Source organism: Poromitra crassiceps (assembly GCF_964638095.1).
Source record: "Poromitra crassiceps genome assembly, contig: HAP1_SCAFFOLD_587, whole genome shotgun sequence".
In the NCBI taxonomy this organism is placed as follows: domain Eukaryota; kingdom Metazoa; phylum Chordata; class Actinopteri; order Beryciformes; family Melamphaidae; genus Poromitra; species Poromitra crassiceps.
Genome location: NW_028151821.1, coordinates 1 through 17,443, shown reverse-complemented (window position 1 = coordinate 17,443; position 17,443 = coordinate 1). Strand labels below are relative to the sequence as shown.

Genomic DNA, 17,443 nt, shown 5'->3' with positions numbered 1-17,443 from the left:
TTATGACTCATATGACCATAAACATTTCTCTGCAAAAACGCATCCCAAGATAACCCTCCATACTCCTCACTCTCAGGAGAGCAAGCTAGGCGGCTTTCATTTCATGATGCATGTTCATGCAATATTCATGCCTGGAGCTTTCTTCAGTTATAACAATGGACACCAAAAAGTATGTCAGCCTAATGTATTTTATGTCATGCTTAACATGGGCCTGCTTGGTGCTTGGTAAAACCTGGGAATATCTCTCAACATCAATACGAGGTTAATGAAATAAATGGAACACTTGACTGACCCATGAAAAGCAATGGAGATCCATTTTCAGCAAACCGACTCAGTGAATGGCCGCATTTCAATTAACCGGGAGGATCAGTACGTTTTGATTTAATTCAATTTGTCAGAATAAGCATCAGGTCAGAGTGGAAAACATGGGGGTGATGAAAGATCCGGGGCGCTACAAAGTGACTGAAGAAATAACGGCACTTAACAGCTGTAAGTGCCGTTCTGCCAGGCTGAAAGCTGCACTTGTTCACTGCCAGCACCGGTTAGTCAGAGGCTGCTCACTGTCATGTGCACAGGCTAAGAGACAAAACAGCTTTCAATGTGCACTCTTTTCCCAGCCTCGTCGCTAGAATAAAACATCGGTATTGTACGTTTCTGCAATCCACAGATATATTATGTAGAATGGCAACGTTTCTGAACCAAAAACACATCACATTTCATCATTAAGTCACATTTTTCCCATGGTGCTGGGCCAGCGGCCCCGCCGGGGTCATGGGGTGGAAAAGTCACAACACTCACTCAATCATTCATTCACTCACTCACTCACTCACTCACTCACTCGGTCGTGGATGTTTATTGAGTTTAGTGGGGAAAGGGCTGTATACATGGTAAGTCGGGATTCGAGGAGTGGGCAGGTTTAGGGACATATGGTTAGGGGAAGGCATAAGCCCCCGTTCACACTATATACGCCAAAGCCACGCTGAAGCCCTGCAGTTTCATTTCGGCGTCCTTGTTAACGGGTGATTTGACAGTTGATTTGTTTATTTAGATGGGACAGTGCAAAATTAATGGACACAAAGAACATAATCAGAGTGTAAAAATTGCCGGATTTAGCACGAGACTCGAGCACGAGGCTCGAACATGTTGCACATGGCACGAGGCTAATTTCCATCCGTAGTCCCCCAAGTGAGACCGCTCACATCAGCCGCACGCCACTGCCGAAGCTGCGCTGAAGCGATCGGTCAGAATTCTGTTCTATTTTCCAAGCGTGAAGCTGCCAGGCATGAAGTCAATGGAAGTTGTGGGCGGGGGCAAGGCGCCCCGAGCGAGGCGCTGAGGAAAAGAGAGTGCTTCTTGTGTGACCGTTTTAGCCTGAGCTCAGCTTCAGCGTGGCTTTGGTGATATGGTGTGAAGTGAACAAAGGCTAAGGATAGGAAGGTGGCCGAGAGTTGGGATTCAAGGGGTGGTTAGATGGAGTGGCTAGGGGGATATGGGAGATATCTCCTGTGCCCCTGACCAAGACACATGCAATCGAACTGGAGTTGGTCCCCGGGCGCTGCACTGCGGCTGCCCACTGCTCCTAGTTCTAGGAAGGTTCCTAGTAGAGGATGGGTCAAATGCAGAGGATGCATTTCCCCAGGCCTACGGGGACAATAAAGGATACCTTATTAACAGAGTCTTCAGCAAAGGCAAACCACTAGAAATGGCCGAGTAAGCGTTTTGGCACGCCGATGTCATGTCCTGCTTCCATTCTAGCCCTGTCAAATATGTATAATAGTCAAACACATGAGCATATTGTGAACATTTTATTTACTAGCTGGTTAAGGTTCCATTTACAATGATAATTTTAGAAAGATTCAAAAAAAATCCTTTGTACAGTTATTTTCAGGCAACGTAACATTGCAAATAAAGTATATACAATAATGAAACATTAGAATAATGTAAATACATGAGTAAATCAGTGACATTGTTTTTCCAGGTACACCAACATACTGCAGTCGTTAGCCAAATTAAACTTAAACTTGAAACAAAGCAACTTAAGACCAAGTTAAGGGAAAGTAATGCTGCATTCGGAGGTGAGAGCTAATATGAGAACTGGTAAAAATGTAAATATCAATTGATCGTTACTAAATGCCTACTGTGGGACTTAAAGGAGCAGGTCACACAAAAATAGAAATTTTGTCATCATCTGTCATCGACAACACCCATGGCGGTTTCCCAGCACAACTGGATGGAAAACCAGTCACAGCGAAGTCAGTGGTGACTGGTTTTCTCTCCGAACTTCACCCATGTTTCAACTGGCACGAGGGTGAGTAGATATATCAGAATTTTCATTTTTGCGCGAACTGTTCCTTTAAATTCACAGCGGCCGGCCACGCTCGTGCCGGGGGGAGGTGCGGAGGCAATCTCCAACGCGCTCGTTTGGGAGTGTTTAAAATAAATAAAAGTGGACTGAGTGATCTGCCTCAAGAGCGCCGCCCGTGTGGCCACAGATCCAACGCACGCCGGAACTCAAGTCCAGCCACTTTAACAGTCGAGAACATCAACAACATCGTCAGTGAGGTTACACATGGCCAAGAGAAACCGCTTCCCTTCAAAATGTACAATCACGAATACAAAAAGATGCTTTACACACTATATTATCTCCATAAAAATAATCCAATTTAAATTATAACATTACTTTGCTGCCATGGTACATAGACCATGCTATTTTCTTTCTCTTTCTCTGGCAGACATCGCTACGGTTGGTTGGTAAAAGAAAATAAAACATTTCAGTAAAATAACGTTACTGTGTCTCAATCCTCATTACGATCCCTTTGTTCACAGCATCCACAAACTGCTTACAGTACTTAGAACTAACACTGAAACTTGATTGGACGAATTTTTGTGCTTCCTCCCCCCCCCCCCCAATACCTACAGTAAATACTATGATCTCATGACAGTTTAAGAGCCAATTTAAAATCAACACAATGTCTGAGTAACAGAGGGCGATCCTTCGCCCACGAACAAATATATTAATAACTTAATGATTTAATATTCTGACCTGCTGACTTGACTGCCTATTGGCAACATAAACAGCTCTGTATAGTTAGCTATAGCTTCCTTTCCCCTGATTCTGATTAGCTAGCTTCTATTCATCTCCTCTCCTCCCTGCACTCCCTCATGCCTAACACTTACTCACATGATCAAATTTCCATAGACATAAATAAAATCAAACACGTAAGCAGTTGAGTCTAAAAAAAAAAAAAAAGGCATGCCATTGGTCCTTTAAATACTGTTCAATATGTAGGCTGGAATGCTTTTTAAATTCTTTAATACCTGATATAAGTGAGGAATAAAAATGCTCCTTCTGGATACAATAAATAACTATCCTTCATATAGTGCAGTAATACAGTACTCACACTAAACCTACAGTAAATTGCACATTAACCACATGCAACAGGGCCCGAAGCAAGGGCAGCCCCGCCCCCTTTTACCATCTTGTCTTTTCATCTATCCCTCCGTCCCTACTTCCATCCCTCTATCTATTCTTTCACTTTCTCCGACTGTTGATGCGATCGTTCGGGAGGGACGGCCGTCGGACGCGAAAGCCCGGAATTGCCGGGCGTTCGACTCCCCGCGGGGTCCAAACATCGCACCCTGCGGGACGCCGGCCCCCCGAACAGAGAAAGAGGCTCTCTGGAGTTGCAGTCTCAAGGCAAAAGAAAAAATGGGCAACATTTGCATTTGGGACGAGAGTGGGCTACAGGTAGTTTGGTTAATCCAGTTACGAATAGCTCTGCTGTGAGCATGATCACTGTGGAGGTCTTCTTGATGAGGTTGAGGAGGCCTTGGAGCTGACATCTCCCTCACCTATGTTCTGACTATTTTCAAACAAGTTCCGCGATGTGACGACACGTCGAGTCATTCATGCCGGCTTTGTCCAGACAGCCAGCCGGTGCGGCAAACACTTCTGTCTGGGTGTCTTTCCCAGTGCCACCGCACATGACTAGTCTTATGGTTGTTTGTTTAGGCTGCATCGGTCCCAGGTTAAGTGACAGACAGGCCATCAGTCGGCTGTACAGTGCTGTTGAGCTTGAAGAGTTACACCCTGCGACTATAGTGACGCCAGGTTGGAATGATCCCTGTATAGTTGAAGGCAAAGGGGGGGGGGGGGGGGGTGGGACAAGGGTGTTGCCGTCGTCAGTGTCTCTTGGAGGGAAAGCGGGTGAGCCTCTTCCACTCCTCCTCACTTGTCATCTCTCATCGCGTTTCCCCTCCGCCACGCCTCACCCTCTCATCGATGAGGCTCACCCTCTCATCGATGAGGCTCACCCTCTCATCGATGAGGCTCACGTCGACGAACAGTAAAAACAAAGAGTTCTTGCATGACACCGAAGTGACAACTCCTCTTAGAGTTCCCCGTCGGAGGGCGGCAAACACAGCTTGAAGAGCCTGTCGAAACAGAAGGAAAACGCTCAACGACAGATTCCATCTCGTGTCAGGGTCACTAATGGTGCACTGGGCTGACAAGAGGCGCCTGGAAGTGGTTTTCTACAGTACCTCGGGGCGGCGGGGGGCATCTGGTCCATCACCTTGAGGTTTTTAGCAAAGAGCTCAACTCTTGTCCCCTGGTAGAGGAGAGAACATGCAAGCGGTTGGTTAAAAGCTCCCAAAGGAAAATATATCCACTTAGTTCTAGTGTCCTGAATGGTGAAGCAGCAAAAACCCAGAATGTTTTAGGCATACTAAGGCAGGAGGTCCCATACATTTTCAGGTCATAGATCCTCAATAGACAACACAGTATGCCACTGACCCCCATTTGATATGATTTTTTGTTGTTAATCGAGTATTGAATTGTATAACTGTCTCTGTACTCTGTATGTGGGAAGATCATAGTGGTGAGAGTAATCAGAAATGATCAGAATCTTATACATTCTCTCATTGGGATAATGAATGAATGAATGAATTAAACCTTTATTGCCCATCTCAGGGAATTTGCTCTGCACAAAAAAAAGAAAAAGAATCTAGTGAATCACAATAGTGAAATCAAACTATTTGTAATTTTGCTGGGGACCCCCTATATAACCCCCTCAGAGGACCCCACCTTGAGAAGCACTGCTCTGAGGTGTACCTGTTTGCGCATAATGTCCATGGTCTGCATGATGCAGCGGGGCATGAGGCCGTGGTTCCTGGCCAGGATCATAGCCTGCTCCAGGGTCACACTGAGGGTGCTTCTGGAAAGGTCAAAGGTCAACAAAAGAAACATGGAGAGTCTTGAAGGTGCAGGAGGAAATGAAGGACAATCAGTACATTTATGCACACTAATATTCCACTATTATTCCGAAAATGACGATATTCCGAATTTGATAGGGTCATGTAAACAGCATATTTTCCAGTTGGATTTTCGGAATTAGGCCTTTTCCCCGAATTTAGCATTTTCCGATAAAGACGTGCGATATGCCGATATTATTTGGGTTTTAGGAGCATTCTCTGGACATATATACAGCGTAGTCGGAAATATGCACTTCAATCAGGATTTTTCCCACAGTTTGCGACACACGGCCTCTTGCCTGTTTACGCTCAGCTACAAGGTGTGCGTTGTAAACAATTCAAGTAGCCACAGCAGAGGTGCGTGCCCAAAAAGAAAAGCCCGCATTTCTGGTCGGGAGGAGAAACGCATCTACTGTCGACCATTATGAAAGACTTGGATATCAACAGGTTTTTGGATATGCGCAAATATCGCAATGCCGCCCTAACCACCATCGGGGGCCAGATTAAGATGAGGATGAGTGAGTGAGTGAATGGATGAATGAATGTAGCCGTAGGACGTACAGTACATCATGAGGAAGTTTTACCTTACAGTTATCGGAGTATGCATGGCTGCATGTAAACGGGAATACTACTGGTATAGACCTTATTCGATTGACGTAACTCACGTACGGGCACGCCCACCGCCGCCATGTTGTTGACATAGCGCTGCAGCGCTCAAGTGACAGCCTATGTAAGAGCAGCGTTTATAGGAAGCTAGCCGCCGTTAGCGTTACCTGTATCGTTCCTGATGTGTTCGGATGGTGACCTGCGTTAGGCATGGCTGTAGTAATGACAGCAATAATGTCCCCGTGGTTTGCTTCTATCTCTACCGTCCTCAGACGTGAAGGGAGTGAGACGGAGGATACGTCAGCAGCACAGGAGATGTGTGGATAGTTAGGAGAGACAGGTGAAACTTTCTGACAGCTCCTCACAGCAAAGTCTGTTCGCCTCGTTTTTTCTTTTGTTTATTATTACAGGCATTAACGGCAGCATACAAACAACAACTGTGGGTTTTTTATTGCTGTCATCACCATCGCTATTTTGTAATGGAACAGAAACGACAATAAGGCCGTTACTAGTTGTCAGTTGCAGCAGCGCTGTGCGTGCAGGACAGGACGGTATGTCAACAATATGGCGCCGTCCAGGGTTAGTGAATAAGGTATATATTCATTTTCATTAGCCATGTAAACAGCTTACAATTAGTGGGTTTTTCCTGGCTCAGAATGGGCCTTTGGGGGGGGGGGGGGGGGTGACTACGCATGACGACAGTAAGCATGATGTACTGTCACTACATTTGGCTTTTAGGTTAGTGTGTAGTCAGGGCTATCCTGAACACAAATATACTGTATCAGTCATTGTCAGAAGTTACGGAGCAATGTGTTTTCACAGCACTTTTCAACATACAAATGTGATCCCGAGTTTCAGAAAGGAAGCCAGTCGATGCAGGAAAAACCCCGAGCTTAGTCGGAAAACTCGGAATATTGTCTTTTCCGTGAATAAGGCCAACAGAAAGTAGGCGCTGTCGTGAAGCGTGATCGGAGCCGACAGCGACAGACTGACCTCTGCATGCCGGTGCCGCACATGGTGATGTGGCACGCCCCCAGGCGGTTACACAGCTCCGAGGACACGCACAGCACGCTCACGCCCGACGGGTGGCACTGCGCGCTGGACCGCACGTTCACGTAGGACTGCATCAGGCGGCACAGGTCGTCCAGGGTGTTGAGGGGCCGCAGCAGCTGCCAGGAGGAGAGAGTGGAGGGGTGGGGGAGGGGAGGGGAGGGGAGAAGAGGGGTGTGAGCGGTCAAATGGATTGGTCCAGAGGACGATTTTCCCCCATCCTAACATTAAGTCATTACAGTCTACGGTAATAGTGAGTGTTAAAATCTCTATTTCCTTAAAAACAAGTGGAAAAAACCTGCGTCCAATGCAATTGAAGAGAATTGTGATTACTTTTTCCTCCCCTAGATACGAATTGCCACATTTTTGTACCGCTATGTACAGTACAGCAGTGGTTCTCAAACGGGGGTCCGTGGCACTTTTCCAGGGGGTCCGCGAAAAGTTTTCAGGAAAATAAAACTAAACTTTTATTTATTTATTTTTGTCTGTGCAAAAGCTTCATAGTTCAATAAAGATAGTTTATGCTTTAAATCTAAAATGGTTCATGGATTACATTCTAACAAACCTATCAATTTAAAAGTCAAGCACGTTACCGTGGAAACAATTAAGCTTAGCCCAAAATCACAAATCAGAATGAGGGGGTCGGTCCCCGGTATATTTTCTATCTTGTAAGGGCTCCTTGGCTGAAAAACATTTGAGAACCTCTGCGCAGTACAGTATTGAATTTCAGTACATCGTCCCATCCCTACAAAATAATGTATTAGACACAAGTGAGATCATTTTACCATATTGGCAGATTTTTCTTTATCTTGTTTGAAGGAAAATGCGATTTTAATACTCCTACGAATAACTCATTTTGTAGAAATGGATCTTTTCTTGTAGTGTCCAATCATAGAGACAAGTATAGGAAATGATCAAGGATAACGACAAGGAGGTTTAAGAGTAAAGCCTTTGTGGTTTCATTTTGAGAGGCAGACGATGAAACCTTGAGCATAAGGCTCTAGATCGGGAGCTATCATCACTGGAGTCTATCTCAACTAGGGTCAGTTTGGGGAACAACTCAAATATTCACTCTATTCTATGAATAGGCTATTCATCGCTCAAACTCAAATGGAATGGGTTTTTAATGTTGGGAGTGAATTCATTGACATGGAAGCAGGGTGGGAATTTCGTCATTTTAGGAGGCGTGGCCATCTGGCTACATGCCAGGGCACACAGGTCACATGCCAGGGCACAAAGGTCACATGCCAGGGCACAAAGGTCATTGCTCTATTGACATCGTGAAGAGTGATTTTTTTCTGAAATGTGTGTTAAAATGAGCCAATGACACATCCTTTGCATAGAGCAGCTACATTAAACTGAGACCACTGATGCTTTTTAAAGCAACTGACAGTAGCAGGCTGGTAGCAGGACACTGCCAAGGTGGTCTTAGAGATCTCAGGGCATCACGGCCAGAGAGGGAGGGGCAACGGCGGCTAGGGGTGTCAAAATTAATCGTATAATCGATGCATCGCGATGCGGACGTGTGAATCGAATCGGATCGAATCGTTGACCGATGAATCGTTGAATCGTTTATGTTTAAATTTCTGTTGACATTCAGGTTTTAAGTAAAAAAGGGACTTGATATTTATCTGGCTGCTTGTATTAATTGATGAAAAAGTAGCCATGTGCAGTAATAATACAGAAAATTGAGGATTCGATACTTGGAGCTGCGATACTTTGAGCTGTATCGAGATGCATCGTGGAATCGAATCGAATCGAATCGTTGACAGATGAATCGTAATCGAATCGAATCGTGAGGCCAGTGAAGATTCACAGCCCTAACGGCGGCCATGGCCTCCATCATGGAATTCCCACCCTGCATGGAAGTGCTGAAGTTAGTTTGGGGTTAATACGGGAATCTTGACGAGCTACCGGGGAATAGTACTAATCCAGTGGGATACCAGGGACGCCAGGTCATCTTACTTTGGAAATGCTTGGTTGAAGATCTCTAACTTCAAGGCCCAGTATCTGTGCTTGCATTTATATCCAGTCACAACATGATCAAAGACCACACACACACACACACTGAACTGTACAGCATCGGTAACCATAGCAACAAGCAGTAAACACTAAACAGCCAATACAGTGAAATGACAGAAATCAGAATGTGTGTGTCTGTGTGTGTTTACCTGGTCAATCTTCATGGCTGTGGTGTTGGAGTCTGTAGGCAGATTGGACTTCTCCAAATAGAAAGCTCTGTTGAGACAACAACAAAAACATCTTGAGTCCCGTTTTGAGATTGGATCCTCTGTGACTCACTTTGTGTGTGTGTGGAAGCTGAGTCATGTGATTCTGCTACATACAGTATACAGTAGGCTGGCCTTTTAGTTGATTAGCAGACTTATCAGTCGTCAGCATCTAAGCTGACTACGACTTTTAGCTTTGTCCACTCAGTGATTCTTCTCTTTATTTATAGAGAGCCAAAGTGAAACGTCACTTCCTGCTTTCTCCCTGTACCAGCGCTGCGAAAAATATCAATGGCGGCGGACGGAGAACAAGGTTACTTTTTTGATCCCGTTTGAATTGTGCCACGGGGTGCCAACGCTAATTTAGTCAATTTAAAACATAACTTTGCATGTCAAGAAAGTCACAGTCTGTCGTCAAACTGAAACGTAGGGGTTAGTTTCGTATAAAAACTACATAGCTCGTGGAAGCTCGTGGCGTGTCGCCGGTCTTCAGCTTTGCCGGTAGAGAAAGTGACGTCACTTAGTGTGTAGTCTGCAGTCTTTCTGATTTATAACTTCTAGTGCGCAACTTTCTTGACATGCAAAGTTACATTTTAAATGGACAAAATTAGCGTTGGCACCCCGTGGCACAATTCAAACGGGATCAAAAATGTAACCTTATTCTCCGTCCGCCGCCATTCATATTTTTCGCAGCGCTGGTACAGGGAGAAAGCAGGAAGTGACGTTTCACTTTGGCTCTCTATTCATGTTGCAGTTATTTCAGGGATATTTACAGTACAGTGGCAGCCATCTTCACATTTGGTGCTCCCAGCCGGCTGCCATACCAACGAAGTGAACTTTAGAGAAACTAATGATATCTATAGTGTTTATGAAGAATGACTTGGTGTAAGTTATGTTATGTTAAGCTTCCGTTTGATCTCTCTTTAATCTGCCAAGGATCATGACAGGGTCCCTACAGAGACCTGTCTTGGCTCAGATGGCAATTGACACCTTTATGTCTGAAATAACACCCACACTCATTTCAAAACAAAACAAAACGGTTACAGTACAGACAGTACAGTACAACAGTAGAAATCATAGGAAATAAAAATAAAATAAAATAAATCAAATATTATCAATCCAAAATATATCAATTGGAAATGCTCAATGGCTAAATGGCACTACAGCGAGTGCTCGCCTCCATTGAAAAATACCTGACTTTGAAAGTAGTTGAAAGACAAAAGCGATACGGGCGGCGATCCAAGCATGGATTCTGCTTGTTTATGCATAACAACCGGGGCGGGTGTGTGTGTGTGTGTGTGTGTGTGTGTGTGTGTGTGTGTGTGAACTCTCCCTGTGAGGTGAACTATATCTGGAGCGTGCTAGTGGGTCGAGCCAGTGGAGGGCCGTGCGTGATGCAGTGCAGCGCGGGGTGTATAGTACCTGAGTCTGTGGTAGGGTGTATAGTACCTGAGTCTGCAGTAGGGTGTATAGTACCTGAGTCTGTGGTAGGGTGTACAGTACCTGAGTCTGTGGTAGGGTGTATAGTACCTGAGTCTGTGGTAGGGTGTATAGTACCTGAGTCTGTGTAGGGGGTATAGTACCTGAGTCTGTGGTAGGGTGTACAGTACCTGAGTCTGTGGTAGGGTGTACAGTACCTGAGTCTGTGGTAGGGTGTATAGTACCTGAGTCTGTGGTAGGGTGTATAGTACCTGAGTCTGTGTAGGGGGTATAGTACCTGAGTCTGTGGTAGGGTGTACAGTACCTGAGTCTGTGGTAGGGTGTACAGTACCTGAGTCTGTGGTAGGGTGTATAGTACCTGAGTCTGTGGTAGGGTGTACAGTACCTGAGTCTGTGGTAGGGTGTATAGTACCTGAGTCTGTGGTAGGGTGTACAGTACCTGAGTCTGCAGTAGGGTGTACAGTACCTGAGTCTGTGGTAGGGTGTATAGTACCTGAGTCTGTGGTAGGGTGTACAGTACCTGAGTCTGTGGTAGGGCGTACAGTACCAGAGTCTGTGGTAGGGTGTATAGTACCTGAGTCTGTGGTAGGGTGTACAGTACCTGAGTTTGCGGTAGTAGGCTTTGACCTTCTCCAGGGAGACGGCGTTGGTGCGCTGCTGGAACTCCTCCATGGCTGTGTGCTCCTGCTGGCTCACGCCCTCCGCACGCTCCAGTGCTGGGTCACAAAGACAGGGGGCGGTGTTTAGCTTGGCATGCACAGTACGCAATATTTTTTTTTGGATGATGGCGAAGGCTGGAGGCGACCTCTCTGCCTGTGATTGGCCTAGCGTCAAACATTCATCCAATCACATTCGCTTGGCTATCCTGCGTCTCTTTCTACAGTCTGTGGTCAGACTCAGTAGACAGACAGCAGTTTCGCTTGCTAGCATGCATGAAAGACGCCACTGTGTGTTTATGTTTTTGATATAGTCTGGTCTCTGGTTTATAATGCTGCCGCTACTCTTGGCAGTGCACGTATGTAGCCTACAGACAAATAAAAAAGAAAAGATAAAATATTCATGAGAATTGATCAAGGGTGATATAAAAACAGCGTCAATGCCCATTTACAGTGAACTTTAATTCACACTCACACACACACACACTTACTTCTGCATCTGCAATATCACCAAGTGCATTATAATTCTCCCCCCAAACTGCAGCCTGCACTATTTTCCTCTAGGTGGCGATGTTTCTCCAGATATCTGAGACACGTTGTTGCTCTGCTTTGAAGTACATGAGAACAATATGAGCTCTCTTATGTGGTTCCTGTTCCAATTGGCACTTGTCTATGGAAACTGAATGGCTAGCTGGCAGAGAGGAACGACGCCTGATGCTATCATTCATACTGGCCCAGTGGAGCACTGATGGGGCAGTGCAAGGAGCGTGGCAGGGGAGGAGAACGTGAAGGCGCAGACTTGGAAACGGCCTCTAGAGGGCTTCAATATCATTGAATTAAAGCACTTAGAGGAAATGTAAATGTGTGTAGAGACTAGAGAGACTGAGAATGATGCTGGCATTTTTAAGCAATACTGGTGCTTTTTAAATTATAAAATGCTGTCCACTGATGTCCTGATGATGATGTCTACCATGCTCAAGTGAGAATGCACCTAATCTTGACTGTGCATTTGACTCCATTGAACCTAACAGTAATACTGTGATATGCACAGTACATTCAAATTAATTAAAATAAATCTTTACTCCTAAAAGAATAACAGGGCTGTTTTTTTTAATCCAAAATGGCATCCACAGTGGGAACATGAGGTACATCCCATTTCTCTTATGTGGTATCTCCTCGTCCTCCTCGGGTGAACTGGAAGTTGTTCTGGGTCGCCATTTTGAAGACAGTTCCAAAGCTCTTCTCCCTGCTCCAAGGAACGAGGAGAGATCTCCGAGGAGCTTATGAGCGAGGACGAACGAGAGGAGCCTCGCCGGAAGAGAATTCCCGAAACGCAGGGTGACGGGGGGGAATTCCCGAAACGCAGGGTGACGGGGGGAATTCCCGAAACGCAGGGTGACGGGGGGAATTCCCGAAACGCAGGGTGACGGGGGGACTCATTAATCATCCAGACTACAGCTGTACAGCATCACGATAATTACCACGCCATGGAGCGCAAATGGGAAGAAGCTCATATGAACGCGTGCTCATCATGATGATACTGTACTGATGTATAACGTTAATGCAAGAACACGGGGAAGCTCAATTAGGTTGAGTTCATCCACAACCCATGTGTGCAGGGCCGTGGGAAGTGGGGGTGCTGCAGGTGCTGCAGCACCCTCTGCTGTTTTGTATTGGAATTGCAATGTCAATAAAAAAAAAAGATATATATGATTAAAATGTGTTTTATATTTAGGGTTTAGTTGAAGACTATGAGCAAAGCAAAGAGGGTGGAGATGTTATTTTTGTTATAATAATAAGTTCAGTGTTTCTGCTGTGTTGCTGTCTGTTGTAGTGTAAAATGACCTAAAGGGAGAGAAGGTGGTGATATGAAAGTGAGTGAGAAAAGGAGAAAATACTGAATAATGACATCACAATAGTATAATGCTAATGTTAATTCAAAATGAGATATTCCTCTAAATATGGCAAAAAAATAAATAATAATAATCTGGCGCTGCCAAAAGTCCCTTCCTTGCAGCACCCTCTACTTAAAAAGACTTCCACCGGCCCTGCGTGTGTGTGTGTGTGCGTGTGTGTGTGTGTGTGTGTGTGTGTGTGTGTGTGTGTGTGTTTGGGTGTAGCTGTGATCCGCTGGCACTATCATCAGACACGGACGTCGCTTCACATGACGCTTCAGAGGAAAAGACGTCTAATTTCTCTAAATACATATTTCCTTGTTTCCTCTCTCCTCGCCTGGTTTCCTCAGTGGGAACTAAGGACGGATGAGACGCAAGGAAAAGATGCAAAGAAAGGGAAACGTGGCTGCAATTAAGAGGAATAGGATGTACCCCGAGTCTCTTTAAACCCCAAAAACCCGAACCCGGGACACTGCTCGTGTCATGCTCTAACCGAAGGAGCTCCACACTGGGGCTCACTCACCCCTGGTGAAGAGCTCCACACTGGGGCTCACTCACCCCTGGTGAAGAGCTCCACACTGGGGCTCACTCACCCCTGGTGAAGAGGACGGTGTGCAGCTTGAGGCTGCCTCCGTTCTGCAGCCGGCTGGGCAGCTCGCTGAAGTGGCAGCTGTCCAGGTACAGAGTGACCCTCAGGGCCTGTCGGCTGCCCTCCACCTTGTAACACACGGGCGTGTCTGCAACACACACAAACACACACACGCACACACACACACACACACACACACACACACACACACACACACACACCGAAAGGATATATAAATATATAAAAGAGAGGGTTTGCTGGGAATGATAAGAGCTGTGAAGGTGGTTAACTTGAACTGATTTATTACAGCCAGCTACAGAGTGAACTGTGAATCATTCATTCCACACACACAAAAGTAAATTCAACTTAATAGTTCAGATTGATCTTGATTGAGTTTCATTTGGGAAATGTGAAACCAACGCTGAACAGCGTGATCAGCAACAAATAATAGCTCATTCCGGTGCTTTATTGAACTTTGAATTCATTTCATTTCAAAATTTCATTGAGCAAAATGTCTTGTTGAGAAATGAGGTCGTGTTGGGAAATGGGGCAACATGTTTTCTTTTTTCTTCTTTCTAGGCCAAACTGGACATATTAGCATTTTGGAAATTGAACGATTGGGGTTAAAAACAGAAATTCACCAAGAGTACAAGCTTAAGACATTTTTTAAAGAATATTCAGTATTTTTTGTGTACTGTAGTTGCGGTCCCAGGAGAGAACGCCGTGGTCTCTCTTTGGAAATGGCTGCGATGCACAACAACGACCTTAAAGAACAAGTGCACAAACGACAAACGGCCAGCAACAACTCGTAACAAGTTGACCACGCCGGCCCGTGACCGCGGCGCAGCGGCAGAGCTAGGAAACAGAAGAGCTGATCTTTACGGAGCCACATTTACAGTAGGGCCGGAGCTCTTTGCTATGAGGCCCCATCCAGGCCCAACACCATGGGACTGGCTGTGAGGCTTCAGGCCTCGGACACCACAGACAGTATAGAGAGGCAAAGTGACCGCCTACTTCCTGCTTCAGCACTGTACCAGAGATTTTCATTCGCCATTCATTTTCCCATAGACATTTTGTAAAATGCTTATAAAAAGAGTTGTACTTGTTCAAACCAAACGGTTCAGATATATTTAGAAACGGGAGAGACCGCATAACATTTTACTGGGACCAAAAAATAAAAATTAGGTTTTGGTCCGAGTGAAATGTTCTATGGTCTCTCCCGATTCTAAATATAGCTGAACCGTTTGGTTTGACCAAGTAAAACTCCTTTTATAAGCATTTGACCAAATGTCTATGGGAAAATAAATGGCGGATACAAATCTCGGGTACAGTGCTGAAGCAGGAAGTAGGCGGTCACTTTGCCTCTCTATAGGGCTTACATGGCGCTACCTAACCGATAGCTCCGAGCTCACTGAAGCCGCCTTCAGCAAATCAATGTTGTCAAGTGATGGTATGCGGGCCGAGCTGCTGAGGTACGCACCTTTGGTATAAAAAAAAAAAAAAGGTTTTTAGGCACAAAAACAGAGTGTGTGTGTGTGTGTGTGTGTGTGCGTGCACCGTCTGACCTAGATGACCAAAATCCCTGCCCCGTCCGCGGCTTCGCCTGGCAAAAAGGGAAGTGCGTGCGCTGCGTTTTCCTCCAAGCGGTAATCTCTGCGGGCCACATGGAGGCGGGCTGAAAAGAGAGCTGATTGGGGGACGCAGGAGGCGCCTGAAGTAATGCTGCTGCTGCTGCAGCCACCAGCAGATAAGTGAGGTACAGTAATTAACCCATTGATACCTGATGCAGCATTTGTGTGTGTATCCCTTTAAGACCGCGAACCGCGTTAACGCGGTTCGCGGTCTTAAAGGGATACGCACACAAATGAGGGATATACACGCAAATGCTGCATCAGGTATCAATGGGTTAAGGCAGGAAAATACTCAGGTGTCTGTCCCTTTAAATAACGCTGTCACGTCGGTGACGCCCACCCTCTGCCTGCCCAGACTCCAAAACGCTGAGTCCCAAATAAACGTTCCCACCTGAACGCTACAACGGGATATTTCTCAACCGCAGCACATATTTATGTTGATGGCAGTATATTATTAAAATATGAATGTGTATTTAGTAGTATGCCTGTGAGTGTTTTATGTTGATAATAAAAAAAAACAGAGCAAAGGTCTTATCCGTAACACAAGGACAACGAGGACGATAAGACACTGCATGTGTTGCTGTTGTTCGACATGATTTACGACGCCTTTATAGTGTTTTCGCCTCCTATTCACCGGCTCTCCCCGCCGGCAGGAAATGGAAATCTGCGCCGGCAAAAAAATGGCAGATTCTCCGTCTATAGCCGCGGCGCGCACGCGCACATAATGGAACTTTAGTTAGCGCTAGCTGAGCCAAACAGCTGCTGGTTCCGGACCGTCTGCGTTGAATGGGCCAGTCGGTCGCGGGGGGCGGCGGAGTCTCTTACTTGCGACGAGACACTCGTCTTCCAGCGGCCGGAAGAACACGGTGACTTTGTCCAGGTCCAACAGGGCCGCCTTGGTGTCCTCCAGCATGGTCCGCTCCTCCTTCTGCCAGACCAGAGGAGAGAGGACAGAGGACAGAGGGACACCTTCAGACAGCAGTCCCAGAAGACAGTGTGGGCTATAGCTTTTTGAAGACAGCCATGTGGCGGCGGTATTGTTCTATTGTATTTTTTTCTGATTAAAAAAATCTAATAAAACCGATTTTTAATTCAAAAATCCAATTTCTAAAAGGCACAATTTGAAACTGAATGCAATGGCTTGAAATGGAATGTGATTATTATTAAATGTAGTTTTTAGCTTAGCTTTTTCCTGCTCAATCAGGGATGCACCCTCATGGAGAGTGAAAAAGGTGACAGATACAGGGGCAGACACAAAACCACTCAAAACCATTCAGTGCTGTACTTTGGGGAGGTGACTAGTTTGCTTCCCAGTAAGAGAACATACAATCATCTTTTCTATGTATCCTATCTGGCTCTTATTGCTTGCCCTAGCACCTCTGTATCATACAGTTATTCTAGGGGAGGAAATTGATTATTATAATATATATATTTATTTATATATAAATATATATTATATATATGTATTTTTTACATTTATTGACTCAGCACCACGTTTCTTCTGAAAATGGGGCTGGGCTCTGATCCTTGTTATACTGGTTACTTGTAACTTTTGACTTTCTGGGAATTTAACCTTGTTACATTATTATAAAATACAGAATTATGACTTTATTATGGCTTTTCTGTCATCCTCTCTTTTTTTTTTTATATTATTATTTTTCTTCTGATTTCCCCCCATTTTCTCCCCAATTGTACTTGGCCAATTTCCCCCCTGCTGCCCCCCCGGTCGCTGCTCCACCCTCTGCCGATCTGGGGAGAGCCGTAGACTAGCACCATGCTTCCTCCGACACATGCGCAGTTGCCAGCCGCTTCTTTTCACCTGACAGCGGGGAGCTTCGCCGGCAGGATGTAGCACGTGAGAGGATCACGCCATTCCCACCAGTTCCCTTCTGCCGCAACCAGGCGCCCCGACCGACCAGAGGAGGCGCTAGTGCAGCATTCAGGACACACACCCCCAAATCCGGCTTCCCACCCGCAGGCACAGCCAATGGACGCCCGACCAAGCCGGAGGTAACACGGGGGTGCGAACCTGGGAACCTCGTGTTGGTAGGCGCGGAATCTACCGCTACACTACCCGGACGCCCCTGTCAGCCTC

General features: G+C 45.8%; 1 protein-coding gene across 1 annotated transcript; it reads right to left on the bottom strand.

Moving 5' to 3' along the window:
• Nucleotides 1-1,821: 1,821 nt before the first annotated feature.
• On the bottom strand, nt 1,822-16,309 carry LOC310771392 (phosphatidylinositol 3,4,5-trisphosphate-dependent Rac exchanger 1 protein-like). Its single transcript, XM_083664015.1, has 8 exons — nt 16,174-16,309; nt 13,722-13,865; nt 11,179-11,293; nt 9,081-9,147; nt 6,853-7,028; nt 5,114-5,216; nt 4,543-4,610; nt 1,822-4,434 (listed from the first exon to the last, which is right to left on the bottom strand). The coding sequence occupies exons 1-8, from the start codon at nt 16,259-16,261 to the stop codon at nt 4,392-4,394; spliced, it is 804 nt and encodes a 267-aa protein (XP_083520141.1). The 5' UTR covers nt 16,262-16,309; the 3' UTR covers nt 1,822-4,391.
• Between the last annotated feature and the right edge of the window lie 1,134 nt (nt 16,310-17,443).

What these genes read in the sequence shown, in the direction of transcription:
- LOC310771392 (XM_083664015.1), bottom strand. Translation starts at nt 16,261, where the DNA reads ATGCTGGAGGACACCAAGGCGGCCCTGTTGGACCTGGACAAAGTCACC. An exon ending in CACCGTCCTCTTCACCAGGG is followed by an intron (nt 11,294 to 13,721) that starts GTGAGTGAGCCC and finishes TTTGTGACCCAG; the next exon opens with CACTGGAGCGTGCGGAGGGC. An exon ending in ATGCCCCCCGCCGCCCCGAG is followed by an intron (nt 4,435 to 4,542) that starts GTACTGTAGAAA and finishes CTGTTTCGACAG; the next exon opens with GCTCTTCAAGCTGTGTTTGC.